This window comes from Pyxicephalus adspersus, chromosome 7, assembly GCF_032062135.1.
Source record: "Pyxicephalus adspersus chromosome 7, UCB_Pads_2.0, whole genome shotgun sequence".
NCBI lineage: Eukaryota > Metazoa > Chordata > Amphibia > Anura > Pyxicephalidae > Pyxicephalus > Pyxicephalus adspersus.
Genome location: NC_092864.1, coordinates 20,945,540 through 20,962,065, shown reverse-complemented (window position 1 = coordinate 20,962,065; position 16,526 = coordinate 20,945,540). Strand labels below are relative to the sequence as shown.

Genomic DNA, 16,526 nt, shown 5'->3' with positions numbered 1-16,526 from the left:
GACAATGCAAGTCAATCAAGGTAAAAAATAAAATGGTATAATAGCCATATCCAAATTTAAAAAAAATAGGGCTATGTTCAGACTGACCGCTTCCTCATTCCAGTAAACCACTGAGAAACGCTACAAGAAGCTTCTATCCACTGCAGCCCCATTGAAAACATTCGGGAAGAAGTGAGCAGTATGGTATTGCTCACTGCCTCCCGCTGTCTTGCAGATATGAGGTTTTTTAAGAACCAGCACTACGATGCAAATGATCTTGTAGCTTACAAGGTGCCAGCCGCCGTGATGTAATCCCGAGGCAGACCTAAAAAAATGTAAAGTCCCTTGCTGGTTTATATATTATCTGGTGAAGAAGTGGACTTGCTGGATTGATGGTCTGTATTTTAGCAAAAGCTCCTCGGATACTCACATCACTTTTCCCAGAAGGCTTCGGGCTGCTTCTTTTGCACTTTTCCAGAATGTAAAAAACAATGTGCCAATCTCAGGCATGCGCAGTGAGCTCACTGAGTTGCTCCCCACTATTTCTGGACTCCACTCCAACTGGAGACCCCATGTTCTATATAGGGAGAAACATACCCCCCATGGGGCCCTGTGATCCTGTAACCCTGGACATGGTATGTATTAGTATTATAGTGTACCATAAATTATACAAATTACACATTTTTAGGATTGTTTGCTCCAAGCTGACTTTTGCAGATACTAGAAGTATATTTTCTCTTTTAGGCAAAGTGGGGGATTTTTTAAGTTCCTAAATTCTGTTTCCTAATCTTGTAAAGTTACACTGACAAAAACAAGATAAATATTATATAAAAATATGCTCAATAGCACTGTCAAACACACAAATAACATACACTGACGTGCGGAGCTGCATGCTCTTTGGGACTTAGTCAAACTGTTTGGTTTGCTCTCCTATAACATGAATTGACGTGCTTCAAGACATGAAACCTTTCCTCCACCACAGGCACCTCAAACTAATATTGGTAATTTCTGGCACAGCTCAGATCTTTGTAAACGAGGGACTTTTTCTGTTTCAGTATCTTTACAGTTTTTGCAAGAAACCAGAATACTGTTTTTCCTGATTATGCTTTTCTTACTAATTCTGTGAACTCTGCACTACTTCTGCTTTTCCAAGTTACCATAATACTGTGAACTCAGTGTGCTGTCAGTTTTTGTGCTCTTTTTCAGAAAAAAATAGCTTTTCTGCAGATTATATATTTTCTACACATTTCATTGTCTACTCCAGAGTTTTTCAACCTTTTTTGAGCCACAGCACCTTTTTACATTGAAAAAAATCCTGCAGCACACCACAAATCACAAATGTTAAAAAAATGACACTCTAGCAAATGTTTTTTGTCTCTTAAATAAACAAGACAATTCAGCTATCTACTGCCACCCTCTGACATGGAAGGGTATTACATTACTCTGCCAATCAGTACAGCACAGACACTCAACAATGGTAATTGGATAATTTCACATGGTACACCTGAAGATCTCTCGCGGCACAGTGGTTGAAAATCACTGATCTATTCTATTCAAGATAACATTTATGCATGCATTTAGATGTCTTTTTTTAAGTTGTCAGGTTATTAAGTATCACTTGTAAATTTGTTATGTTACCTAGCAAATTTACCTTTGCTACTCTTAGGTTTTAGGTACCTGGTTTATATATTTATAATTTACAGGTCTGGATGTCCATTAACATGGAGATGCAGTTAAAGCAGTCAGCTGAATGAACCATAGGAGGTATCCCTCCCCCCCTCTGCTTGTGGAAATGGTTTGGTCCACACCTTAAGCCTGAAAAAGTAGCCAGCTGGTGCAGGGCTAATATAATCCAACCTTTTTTAAAGCTAACCTCCAGCCTTACGTTTAGTCTTGCATAACTGTACAAGCTCCACTTCTGCACTGAAATAGCCTATTCTGAATTCAGTGCACTCTGGCGGCTTCCCACTATGTGCATTAGAAAATGCAGAAAGTCAGATTCTGCTTAATTTGCAGTCTCAGGGACCCCCCCCCCCCCATCATCAGGCCTTTCCATCACTTTTATTAGACTTTAGTACTTTTAATAAACAGATGCTCAGAATCACATGTGGGTATTACTTATGGGAGAATGCATACTTCTAAAGACTTTTAAAGATTTACCTAAACAAAAATTTTATATTTGCATTATATTTGCTTGCATTAGGGCTGATGGATATAAAGCAAGGTGCTGCAATTACATAGGAAAGCGATGTCCAGCACCTCGTTAGGCCAATTAGCTAGCTGTGATCTGCCTGCCATGCACACAGAAGTAAAAGTGAAGAGTGATGCAAATTGTTCATCTCCCATTATGGCCAGTTCTACATTCAGAGCCACAGGTGTATAATGTAGAAACAATGAAATACAACCTAATATTATAAACCTGTTTATTCCAAACTGCATACAGCTGTTTCGGGCTAATGGGTGATTAATAAGGCAGTGCATGGAAGTCATGGCTTCTATGGGGTTGGGCTTTGTATGTACACAACTGATCTACAAGATGCAACCTTTGAGCCTGGTTGTATCATTCTACAAATACAAATGATGCAATAAACTATGCTCATCAGTTTTTACCTAGTGAGTCACTGTCCTGGAAAAACATGCCATGTAGTAGTACCAGACGTCACTGTTTTCATTCTTGTTTAAGGTCATGGACTCATCTGGAAGTAAAGCCAGGATGTCATGCTTGCCAAATATGTGAAAGCTTGTATTAATAAAGTCAGCGTTGGTTTCCTCCACCTTCACAGTATTTGTTAACTACTGCAGATTTCCTATTGATTCAGAGGCCTGCTATCTGCACAAACTACAAAATACAATGACTGAGAGCACTACCAGCCTCCATTCAGATATTTTTCTCTCCAACCTTGAAATGAAGTCCACAGAAGCAGACATTATACCCTGCAAAAGTCCTTCAAGCTAGAGCCTTACATTGGCAGCTGTTACTATAATATACAATACATTCTTCCATAAAGCAATTCTGTTCAGGTTTTCTACCATGCCCACCATCACACATCATGGCCATATGTACAAACAAAGGTAGCCTTACACTTGAACTGTTGAACATTGCTTTAGGACAGGCCGACAATGTTACTGGACTCTAAAACTTGTTGTTTGCTTGTGTTTTTACCAGGTCTCAGAAACCACCGTAGCTCTAAACCAAACTGTGGAACCAAATCTGATAGAACTGGAAACCATGTTTACAAAACACACAGATTACGTTCTCATCGTCCAAAAACTTCAGGTTCTTCTGTACACACTGGTCCAACAAACCTCTGAGATCCCATTCTGGAAGAACAATGACATTTCAATGGATGATCTGGCTAAGGACGTGGACACATATGACTGGTACAGGTGAGCTGGGTTCTACATACATAGATTATTAGAATTACTGATTTACATAATGGCTTTCTTGTAGATAATTCTGTTGTGGGAAACTTACCATGATTCCAAGGTATTTTTAAACTATAATCCAGTAGTCTGCCTTTGAAACATTCCCTTTGTTAGTGCCACTCCAAGGTCTCGCTACAGAAAAAAACCCTATCCCCTCAACTGGCATTTGATCAATATGAGCTGCAGCTATACTCTCTAATCCTGCAGAGCAACTTTATTTTCACCCCCCATTCTCCTAAACTTTCTTTTAGCTATTACCCATAGCTTATGATATAAATGTAGAGCCTTGTCCTTAAAGGGATTCTCAGAAAAGAATGGGGGCTGCCACTTTAGTCTTACTTCTGGAAATTCTAGACCCCGGTCTGTGAAAAGAAAAGTTTCAGAATATACCTAACTTTTTTCGGGTTTGTGACTTTGTGGGTTTGTGGGCAGCATTGAAGTCAGAGCATCAAGACTATAATTCTCAAAGGGTAGTTTGGTAATGGCAGCCTCCACTAATCTCTCATGACAGTGTCCCTTTAAGAACTGGTACAATTTATATTTAATCACCACCACCTTTAGAAAATAAGTCGAAATGTCTTTAAAACTATGAATACTAAAAGTTAACTTCAAGACTGTAGCCAGTATAGTGTTGCAGTCTTTGCCCTTGTCTATGTAGTCTATAGGTGCTCGTAGCATAATACTGAAGGGAAGGGATGGCCTGTTGTAGTGGGACTGCTAAGTCTTCCGTTTTCATTTAAACTTGGCACACGTTTCTACTCTAAAAAGCTCCTAATGATGGTCTACCAGCATGTGATCCTGTATTACTACTATAAATCTCTAGTCAACAGTATCGCCAAGTGCCTAAATGTTCAGTGAAGGCAGCATTTCCCCATGCTACTGAAGATGATCATTTCAAATAGAACCATGTCTCCAATGTCTTAGTAGTCCAATACATCTAATATAAAAAAATTAAATTATTAAGATAAATATAAGACAGGCCCAAAAAATAATATATTGACAAGTGTCATTTGGTGACATGGAAATTAAAGTGAAACTCCAGTCAACAGTTGTCTAGTTTTGGGTATTGTTGGAAGGGTCTGTGTTCCTATTGGAGAAATTTACTCTACATATAACATTCTACAGTTTCATTTTAAGAAAAGTGAAAAGAGAATTGGGGGTACTTGTATCAGTATCACATCCTCTTTAACTTGTTGTTATCAGGACACCACGTAAGGTGAGATCTTCCCAATAGGAACACAGACAGCAATTATAACCCTTTTTCACTATATTCAGATCATCAATAAATAATGTACAGAGTCCACTGTGGCAAGAAGACATATTGGATCCATACAATCTATGCATTTTACCCCCATCAGTAAACTGTATTAGCAAGGAAGATGTAAAATGTATTACATATTATTTCAATCTTAACATCCAGAAACATTTTGTGCCTCACAAAGCCTTAATGAAACACAACTACACATCGAGGCCGTTTTTTTATATTGACCACTAACCATGGAAAGTTGAGTAATGCTAGTAGTCTCTGGCTGAATTCTGGAACTAAATCCCAAACTCTCCCCAGTGCTTGGCAGAAGTAAATGGCAGCACCCTGGAAGGTCTTTCAGATACGGGTGAGTGCTTCGTCTGGGGTGTCAGTGAATAAAACCAGGTGTGTTTAATCAAGAACAGGTCCCCCGTATTAGATGGTTTATGAAACACGGAATTTAAGTGTGTGTTTTATATTCTTTCCCCTGCTTTTTTTGGCTTTTCTCCTGTTAGTGACATTCAATCAAGTGAGCAGGAAGCAGACTTTCTGCCTTGCCTTAACTTATGGGAGAGCAGTAACCCGTACAACTAGAATTCCTTTTGTTCTGTTTTCAACATACTGTGGTATAAAGGCCAATGGTGGACAACTTGATTTTGTTTAACAACCTAAGTGTCAATTGGTAAATATTTCAATCAGATCTGTAGAGTGTATCAGCTGTGATGGTTACCATCATTGGCATTGAACTTGGTCAGCTAGACCAAGCAAACATTTAGCTGTAAAGAATCTGAAGATCTCTCTTGACCATAAATTATTTGTGACAACTTGACTATCATTCCATGATTGTGCTGAAACATCTGGTAACTGCTCCTCACTCTCTCTCTCTCTCCCTTTTTTTTCCAGATGGCTGGGTTACCTGGGTTTGCTCCTTTTTCATGTTTTCATTTGCCTCCTGGTGCTTTTTGGTCTTATCCGGAACTCAAAGGCCATTCTGGTTAGGTGAGTAGTTGACTGGTCCATGTCAACAATATGTTGTCCATGTATTTTCTGCTTTTCTTTTCTCTGAATATGCTATATACTTAACTATATGCTGCTTATTTTAATAAAACTACAGCAGTTATATGATCCAAAGAAGATTTTGAAACCTATGTTGCATTCCATAGTTCACACAATGACTTGAGGGCTCAGACTTTGAATAAGATTTCTATTTAATGACTCTTGCATACAGAACGTGTTCAAGTCACATTGCACAGTGGATGGTGCACGGATCCCATGGAGGTCCTACAGCCTGCTATATCGCATCTATAAAGACTTCTGCACTAAGCTTCCAGTCCCCTTTTGTATATTTAACTTTTTTGATGAGTCAGGTGACACTTTTACTCCTATTTGCCCCTTCCCTGACCTGGGTGGTCCCCAGTGGTGCATTGCATTGACATTGATATAAGGACAGAAGAAGACCCATAATGCTCTTTACTCACAGTATATTGTTAGTCTTGTCATTTGTCAACACCTATTTAATGTCCATCATAATATGTTGGCACTATATAAATCCTCTATAAATAATAATAATATTAATAATTATAATGTGATGCTGGGAGGACAGCTTATGTGAGAAAGGATGAGGGGTATTGTGGAGGACAGCTTTGGGCTGAAGATGAGTATTGGGTCATTCTTCCATTTACTACTGGCTGTGGGGCATTAATAAAATGTGTTTATTTAATAAAAACCTATGCTTAGAGAATTGAGGAAGGTGCCAGGGGGCTACCAGTAATTTCTGAGACACTGATTCAAAGAAAAATTATTTGTGGAAAATATAAACAATATTGGAAAAATAAAGAAAAGTTAGGCTTTAAAACATGGGGAACTGTTGACAAAAACACATCATTATTTTACCATTATGTCCTTTACTTGGAGCAGGAAAATAGTGTCCACTTTAGGGAACAATTTGGATTCACGTATTTAGAAATTAGGCGTTGGTTGTACTACAGACCGTTTCCTTCTTAGGAAGGGTTATTCTTTTATGAGTAATGGTATGTAGCCTTTTTTATTGTAGTGCTTCTATCTTCAGTGAATCCCCTGGGTGTAATAATGTCCCCGGATATTTTGGCAGTGAATGGGTTTCTCAGTTGTAAAGTATGCAAGTAAAAAACGCCATTACAGGCACCAGGATTTTGATGTGATCTCCATGGTTACACAAAGCAGCTGGCAGCAGTATCCGTACCTCTATATTTTATTATTTATTTTTGGTCACAGGTCTTTTTTCTTTTGTAACAACATTTTTCATAAAATGTGGCTTGGTCCCCAGGAGGGCAGCCTACATTTGTAATAAATGTGTTTTTATTGGAGGCATTATGTGGAGGGACAAAGGTGTATGGGGGGGGGGGTGGAATTCATATATTTAAGCTGCCTAATCCTGCACCTCTCACTGCAAGCTCTGAAGTTCCTTTTAAGAGCCCCTGTTGCAGGAATTCATACAATGGGTCATATTGATTAAACCGAGGATGGAATTGTCAGGCATCTGGCTTGGTACCATGGCAGGTTATTGGATCCAGAGAAAAATTCTGAGTGGTTTTTGATATACAGAATGAGGCCCATTTCTTTCCTGCCATTTTATCAAATGATTCATCAACCCAAGTGTGCCCCCACAAGTTTTGAAGAACACCTATGGAGATGAAGCTTGGCCTTCTACATCCTAGTCCTGGAAATCCTGGTCATTATTTTAACAAAATGCAAGTCATAAAAATGTACCCCTTTCCTGCAAATTACCATTTTCCACCATAATAAACCCCCAGCGTGTCCTGTAGGCATTCTACAGCTAATTTTTTCCCCCCGTAACAGACTTTTTCCAAGCTGGGGAAGCCATGCAGGTAAGAGTAGGGCTTTCCTTTCTTATGCCAATGCTACTCTGTCCTCCTATCCCCATTGACTAATATTTTAATGAATTATGGGTTATTGATAAAGAACCAGCATGGAAAGTGGGGCTAGCACAGATCCACAGAATAAATGAAGCAGGAAAATCTTTGAACTTCAATTTTTCAGGTACATAAATTCTCAAGGAGAACAATATGCAATCATCACGCACTATAAATTAATAGGACTATAAGTCAAGGGAAGCTGGGCTATAGGTGATCTTACACAGCAGATTTGTAGCTATCTGCTATATTTTTAGGTATTTCTAAATGTTCTATAGACTTAATGTACACTTTTCAGGTCCACTTTTTGTGAACTTTTGTCATGTGTTACTGTATCAAATCTTTTTCTATAACCCTCCATTATCCAGCCCATTTCTCCACTCTACGATCCCCTTTACTACAACACTAGAAGTTCCCCTGCCACCGCTGGTGTCACCACCAACTCTGAAGGTCTTGTAGTTAGCTACAATGCTTAGAATGCCAAACGCTCGGCAAATATACACAACACATTATTAAACACAATCTGCTCTTTATTCACAAATACAATAATAAATGGGTTTTTAAATGTAAGCAGTCCCTAAATATAGCTGCTGTCAGGCTCTTGAAGTCCTTATTCAGGTCTTCTCTTTCTTATTCAGGCTTCTCCTTCTGGTCCTGATTTATTAAAGATCCCCAAGGCTAAAGAGAATACACTTTCATCAGTGAACACGGGTGATCCAGCAAACCTGGAATGGATTTCCTAAAGTAATTAGCTATTTGTTAGCAAATGTTTTCAATTCTGGACCAGATCCATTCCAGGTTTGCTGAATCACCCAGCTTCACTGATAAAAAGTGTATTTTCTCCAGCCTTGGAGAGCTTTAATAAATCAGGGCCTCTATGTCCATTTGCATGGTGGGTTCAGTTACATGAAAGCCTAGGTTCATTGGAAGTGTAGTGAATGATGCTTTACCCTAAAGAATGAATACTTTTTGGCAAAAAACCCACAGGGGATATCTCCTGTTCTCATTTTTGTCTCTTCTTAAATCCCTTTGTCAAGACAGATATTTTTAAATTGAATGGTGGTACAAAGTGTCATGAAATGGGTTTCCAAAGTGCTTCTAAAGAATTCGCCCCTTTTCTGAAACAACATCATTAAAGTCAAGAACAGGATTTCTTCTGAAGATCTAGTTTGTACCTGGAGTTGCACTTTAATACAACTTTCTCTTAGCATAGAGTATTACATCTTTACACTGTACTTTTTCCCTGCCCCGGTGAAGTCAGAACTTAAACTGTAAGTCCCTGTAGCCCAGGTTTACCTTTGCCCTGAAGCTTTGAGGATCTTTTTTCAACTTGGCTTTGAGCTTAAAGCTCTTGAAAATGCATAATCCTCATTACAAATTCAGTGACAGCCTAGCAGTACTTTGAAGTGTCTTTAGCCTTTTGTTGAATCTTGGGTGCCTGCATGAAGGCTTCCACAGCGTGCAAGTAACACGAGGCAAAGAGCGGGGGTGAATGGGAACTGATCCACCCAACTTACATAATGCGAAAGAAGTTGCACAAAGTTCAGCCCTAGCATTTGGGTAGGATATCCATTTATTAAAACTGAACTCCAGTTTAATCTCCAGTCTGGCTCAGTTGTATAGGCAAACAAAAGTTTCATCAAGTCAGTGAAGCCTGCCCTAAATCCCGGCTGCATCACATTCTGCATCACCTAGCCCTTTGCGCCTATTTTACTACTCCACCTTCATTTAGGAAAGAAAATAAATAAACTTCAGCTTGTCCTATGGGTCATATTTCACGACTTGATGCAGATTTGGCTATTGAGTCTCTCACTAGTCTGGGGAGTGGCAGACGGTGTTGTTTAGCTTTAAAACTAAAAGAGGTAAATAACTGCAAGGGAAAAATCTTTTTGGACAGAGTTTACCTTTAACGTAAAAATAATTTTGGGTGCACATAGAAGATGCTTTCTAACTAATAAAAATAATGGGAATTCCATTGTCAGTGTCTTTCTGCAGTGTCTGCTGTGGACATTTAACTTTAAAAAAGTTTACAGTGATCAACCAATTTATAAGGTTATTTTTTTAAAGCTGAATACATCCAAGCAGATAGATATACAGGTAAAATTCATGCTGGTAACATGTTATATACAGAGCACAGTCTTCTTATGAGGTAGCAGGGATAAATCTGAAAGTACAGAGCACAGAGTCTTCTTATGAGGTAGCAGGGATAAATCTGAAAGATAGAAAATTCTAACCCCAAATCCTAATTTTTATTTATAAATATATCATCTGATACAGTTTTGTAATGATCTGTTTTTAATATTTATTCCTGCAGTGTATGTTTCCTCGGCGTCATGGCACTGATTATCAGCTGGGCATCCATGGGTGTGGAGCTTGCAGTGGCTGTGGTGAGTACAATGCTTCATCACTGGATGGGTAATTTTAACTAAAACTAAAATTTTATGTCCTCCACATATTTATTTACAATGTGCACATGTTGGCTTAGCTTCCCTGCCTCTTGCATAGCATGTAACCACTGGGGAAGGAGTGAAAGATAAGACCATAGAGTGTTACGTAAGTGATATCTCTGGATCTGCTGGAGTTGCTGCCACGACATCCAAGATGGCATAGTCCTGCGGTAGTTTCAGGGTTTTTACACAAGGGAATATTTAACAGGTAAAAAAGTTCCCTAAAATATGTTACATATAGGAAGCGTGCTGTTAAAACTAAAGGTTTGGTTACAAGGTCTTTTCAATCACAAATAAGTCTAGGACAGCTGAGGTCTTTGCTGATTTATACCATTCAGAGGCAATAACTAATACTATACATAAAAGGATATATGGTAAGAGTAATATATATATATATATATATATATATATATATATATATATATATATATATATATAACACACACACAAGTACGTTCATTAAAAAAATACTTATGGTATTGTAACTAATACATTTACATGCTACTACACCCTGCAATGACCAAACAAAACCGCCACAATTTGCTAACCCGATCTCCATCGATAACAACATCTAATAACCAATATTTATAGACTTGCATACATGCCACAGATACAGTTGCACTTTCTGTATAAGTATTACAACTACAATTGCCATTCTATGTATTTTTGCTAGAACAATCTGCACCTGATTGGTTTTTTGCATATTTGTTATGCAAATATTGATAAGTTTGTTTCATATAATAATATAACTTACAGAGACTTTTAAACTGCTGGACTCCTTTTTTGTTCCATCCCCAAAAAGTTTAAGAAATTTCTAGTTCCTGCCTATTTATATAATACAAGACAGAGAGACTCCTTCTTGACTGCCCAAAGAAATACTGCCACTGTTAGACATTTTTTTTAACCTGTTGTTTTTCTCTCTATAGGGCTGCAGTGATTTCTGCATGGACCCTGACACCTTTGTGGCCAAAATAGTAGAAGAAAAATCTGTGTTGAGTGCAGGTATGTTTTTTTTTTCTTTTCCCTACTATTTGATTACAGAAATCTGATGGTAATATGTAATTAATTTCATATAAACAGAAAGGCATTTGTTTATCCCAATCACCGTACCTCCACACTGCCCCTGCTTTGGGGGATTTTGAATTTGAAGGGCAGGTTTATTGAATGTGGGTGTGATATTTGCATAGGTTCCACTGACAAGGAACTCCTAGCAAGCTCACTCGTCTTTAATTCGCTATGATCTCATGGTCAGGAACAAAGACACAAACTGCTGCAAAACTCACCAGTGAACTATAAGACCTATAAGAATTGGTTGGGTGGCTTCATTTGGTGCTGCCAGCCCAATACTGAAATAATTGTGCGGCAAATTTTGGGCAATTAGAACTAGGTAGTTATTGACAGCCACTAATAAACAATTTTCTTATAATTCTACATGAACTATGCTAATCTTGTGATTGAAAATTATTGGTTTGCGTTGGAGGTATAGGGATAGAATGGTATCATTATAATAAATCCACCTTATTATTCTAAATGGCAAAAATATATACCATCTGAGCAAACATTCCTATATTGTATGCTGTATATTCTATAGATAATTCATGAATAGTCTAAAAATATTGAAATCATCTAGCAAAGCAGGAGTTAAACCTAAGCTGTCACATGTTGTAAAATCAAAATAAACCTCCAACTGTATAAGACCCTCCAGTGCCACATTCTCCTTTTAGCACCCTTGCCCTCCAACAGTACTGTGCTTTGTGATCAGGAACCTCTTGCCTAACCCTTTGCAAATCCTGACATTGAGGAAGACAGCTTTTATCTATGATCTTTATGGGGGCTTTTCCGGCACATAGAGGGTGCAGGGAAGCAGGACTTCTTTATGGTATGACGTGGTCTGTTGTACAGCTTGAGGCTTTATTTAAGCTGATGTGACAGGTGAACTTTCAGTGTTGGTCCAGCAGTAACGGCATCGTAACAATGGGCAAACAAATAGAATACAGCAACCCACTGCACTGTTACTAATTATCATAAGATTATATACTGTACATTATAGATATGCAGCACGCTTTTTAACCATTTATACTCCTTTATCCATTGATATTTTATAAATACTATGTATAAGCTTGGGCACTGAGGGTTACTCTGGCCATGATTGGAGAGAGAAGAATCTGGGTTGTCATTTTAGGAAACTCAAATGACTTAACTATCCTCACTCCATGGCAGGAGGTCGCCTTGTTCCTTTCTCTTTTTCCCATAAAGTTTATTTGGCCATCTTGATTGGCCTTGCTGGGATGACGAAACTCCTGCATAGGTTCAGGGGAGTTCATTTATCCCTAGCACACACAAGGAAGGCTGGGATGCCAGTTTCTTTCTTCAGTTAGGTAAAATGGGTTATTGTAAAAGGCATGTCACCTGTCCCTTCTGGTTTCCAGTGGCCTTTGGTGCAAATCTTTGCTTGATAAAAGCTCAAGCACTGCTTTGCCAAGTGGCTAAAGCTACGTACACACTTCCAATTATTATCGTTGGAAAACGAACGACGAACGTTCATGCACGATATATACGAACGATCGTATAGCACCGATCCTGCACACAGAGTTAACGACACGATCGTTCGTAGATATTGTACACACAATAGATACGATCGTTTGAGCGATAGAGGAACTATGTGCACGACAGGAAAGTGAACGGACGTTCGTTCATCACGCATGCTCTGAACATGGACGATCAACGAACGACCGTACACACGAACGATGTTCAACGATCGTCGTCCAATCCGATCCGTCGGTCCGGTCGTTCGTTTCCAGCGACTTTCCTCGTTCGTCGGCGTCGTTGGTTACTTTTTTACGAACGATTTTTTGCCCAATCGATCGTTCGTCGTTCGATTGGAACGATAAAAATTGGAAGTGTGTACGCACCTTAAGTGTCCATAGAGCAGTGGTTAGTTTGGTGTGCTTTACTGCAGGGACCATTGTGTGCCTAGGTGTGCAGATATCCATGGTAAAGGTGTCATGTCTAGGTGTGCACAGAACATTGTGTGCCTAGGTTTGCAGAAAATAATAGTGAGTGGGAGGTCCCGTGTGGCATTCACAGGTGTGTGTAAGAAGCCTAGGCATGTGGCATGCAGAGAACAGTATTGTGGTGTCGAGGTTTGCAGGGAGCAGTGGCTAGTGTTGCAAGTCTAGGTGTGCGGCTAACAGGAAGTGTGTTGTGCCTGTGTGTGCAAGGATAGTGTGGTGTGCCTTAGCGTACAGCGATCATTGGGAAGTGTAGTGTGACTGTGTGTCCAGGAATCTGTGATAGGTTTGATATGCTTATAAGTGCAAAAACCAAGGGGTGTTCATGGATTAGTGTGGTATACTCTGGTATGTAGGTATACTCTGGTATGTGGTATGTACAGTATATAATCTTATGATAATTAGTAACAGTGCAGCGGGTTGCTGTATTTTATAGTTTGCCCATTGTTACTATGCCGTTACTGCTGGACCAACACTGAAAGTTCACCTGTCGCATCAGCTTAAATAAAGCCTCAAGCTGTACAACAGACCACGTCATACCATTAGAAGACCTGCACCCTGTATATGCTGGAAAAGCCCCCATAAAGATCATAGTATTGGTTGCTGCATCCCATCACATGTGACAAGTGGCACAGCATTCTTGCTATTGCTAATGGTGTTTTATGTCAAATATTTTTTAAACAACAAAAAAAAAAATAATAATTTTGTAAATTTAGGTACTGTAAACATCGGATCAAAAATGCATATGTGCTTTGCCCATCAAAGTGAGGTTGTTGTGCTTTCATAGCATCCCTGCAACATATATGTGATGCACAGCACAACATTTAGGCCAGGGTTTCTACAGTCCATTCAGAGTTAGGTCAATTGCTTTGCTTTCATTATTAGGGTTGGTGACCTAAATAATTAAAACAGAGGGTTGGTGACATCCAGGCAACTAGCAGTCACAGAATGGTAGCATTTTCCATGTAAGGAGATGTTTCATTTAAGTTCAGCTTTTTGGCTGCTCACCTAAATTTCTACATTGCACGTCATGGCATGTCATATACTTACCATACAGTCAATGAGTTAAACATACAACCTCATCTACTAGCTGGGCTCTTTAATGGCTGATCAGATACTGGTTTTGTAGATTTTATTTAAACAAATATTACAGCACAATGCTGTTTATCTGCACAATGAGATAAATGACATCTAGGACAATCTCAGGATGTTTTAGGATATTTCATGTAAGCAAGGCTGGAAAAGCTAGAAGTGGCTGTAGCTTGCTGAATAACGCAATGCTGGTTATTATAAAGGAAACGGCAGCTTTATCTGCCCTAGAGATGACTGATAAATACGCCTGGATTTGTGATTTCCCGTCTCCCCTTCACACATTTTACTGGCTGACCTCTGGCCTCCTACAGCTGCTGCCCTGCGAACATTAACACAGATTACAGCCTGATGCTTGGGTTCAGCTGGGTTACAGGGAAGCTTCCATTAAGGGGGATAAGAGGATCAGTTTCCTCTACCTACTGTCAAAGCTGTCACTTAACCCGGTTATCTTTCTAGTGATTATGTTTTATTGCATAAATCAGAAATGGTGCACGGTTTAATGGCGTGCCAACATAACTGTTATGTGCCTATCTGCTTTGAAAATAACATTTGTGTTACACATCACTTTTATGGTTCATATGTGGAATTAAAATACAAAAGGCATGTAAAGGCAATGTACATTTTGGGCCTTGCTGGATCACCTGTGATGGTCTATCTTCTCCAGTCTTGGAGAACTTTAATAAATCAGAACCATTGTGGTATTTTGTGTTTTCTTATAGTCCAAAAATAAATAAAATATAAAGAACATATTGCAAATTATTAAGTTGTCTACCAATCTAACAAAACGTATTCCCCCACCATCAGATAGTTCAGATAATCATAGCTGACATTCCAAGATAGCACATATCCCCAAGAGATCTTCTGCATGCTTGTGCTGCCACTTCTATGGCACGCAATGTCAAAGCAGAAGATAGTACCACAGCCTGGCTGATCCATGGGCCGTCTTGGCTGCTTTATCTTCACAAGGACCTTCTGTAATTTCCGCTTTGTTTGCATTCCCTTAGTACACTGTCTTCTATAAAGCTTTCAAAGATGCTTTCAAAATCTGCACTAGACATTCCATTTTCATAATGTTTTAATGGCATTGGCCACATGAAGTCTCAGCATTAACATCTTCACGTAAGGATGACCTAAGATAGAACGGACCATCTATTTTACTGCCAGAGAAGCACTTGACCACACCGAGCACATGATCCGGTAAATGGTAAGCACCGGTCGGGCGGCCCGGCTAATTACTGTTTAATGGCTCAGTTGAGCAGGAGACGTACAGGAAAGATGTGCTGAGAAGATGAACAGCTGGTGGGAGCAGCCTTGGAGTAGCGTAATGAATTATAGAGAACATCTGTCAGCTTCCATAGGCTGCTTTCAGGAGCTGTGTGCGTGCTCTGATCTGCCGTCCACACACAGGCGTCCGGGTCTCCGGAGAGACATGAAATATTTAGAGGTGTCTTCATTGAGATGTTGGGAGGGGAATATTTACCAGGATGGCTGTAGGTGTACTTAACGCTATATTAAATAGTAAAAAGTGTGGCTTCTGCAAAACCTCATGTGTGGTCACGTTTAAAGTCGACCTGTCATTACAATTCTTTGAAATCCTTTGGGGACATTTTTGCATGAACTATATCACTTTGTTATTTTAAAGAAGGAAAGTATTTATGTGCCGTAAATGTGATAACTTTTGCAAACTGCACATGGTCTTGGGCTACCAGGAGCATTATGGGTGTCTAACATCATTAGGGACTGTATAGAGTCTGTTATTTTCAATTAGAATGACTCTTCTTGCAGGATGATATAAGAATCAACATGCCACAGCTATTGTGCAGCATTTCTACTCTCCAGTGAGGCTTATGTATTGGACAAGGTGAATGGCAGATGGTAGGGCTCGATCCTTAAGGTGCATCTATCACTAACAATAAAAATGAAATCTATTGCATTTTACTGGTCATTAGAGGTGGTGGCTTGTTAGTTTTCCCTTTCCAGGCCCCCTCCTTTATTTCCTTCAGTAACATACTTCCTGTCCTATTAACTCCCTATTAATGAAGAAGTGTGGTTACCAAAGGACGGAACTCCAAACACCTCCCCATTACCTGTTTTTCATAACCTTGATAGGAGCCCAGGAGGTGACAAGACTTCTGGTAGGATCAACAGGTATTTTTTGCAACAGACTTTGGCCAAAAACCAGTCCATTAGTAACAAAGTGAAACTAGTACCAGAGAGGTGCACATAAGGTTTCCTGGCTTGCAATTATGGTAATTATAGCGGACTTTTTGCAGACCTATGCAAAACATTACCAAATATAACATTGCTGACGGGTTCTCTTTAACCCCCTAACCGCTAAGCCCGTAATTTCTCGCACTAAATATTTTTGCTCTTTTGGACAACCCCGTATTTTTTCGCCTACACTAAAATCCCC

The 16,526-nt window shown here is 39.3% G+C and overlaps 1 protein-coding gene across 7 annotated transcripts in view; it reads left to right on the top strand.

Annotated features, from left to right (window-relative positions):
• The window catches only part of TTYH3 (tweety family member 3), an 87,547-nt gene that overhangs the window by 44,331 nt on the left and 26,690 nt on the right, over positions 1 to 16,526 (top strand). For all 7 annotated transcript variants that reach the window (XR_011921677.1, XM_072417781.1, XM_072417780.1 and 4 more), the window contains exons 4-7: positions 3,146 to 3,366; positions 5,555 to 5,650; positions 9,878 to 9,950; positions 10,937 to 11,012. Coding sequence is in view for 6 of the 7 variants with exons in the window: in XM_072417781.1 (XP_072273882.1) it covers positions 3,146 to 3,366; positions 5,555 to 5,650; positions 9,878 to 9,950; positions 10,937 to 11,012 (466 nt within the window). In the remaining variant the exon portion in view is untranslated. The remainder of the gene's footprint in view (positions 1 to 3,145; positions 3,367 to 5,554; positions 5,651 to 9,877; positions 9,951 to 10,936; positions 11,013 to 16,526) is intronic.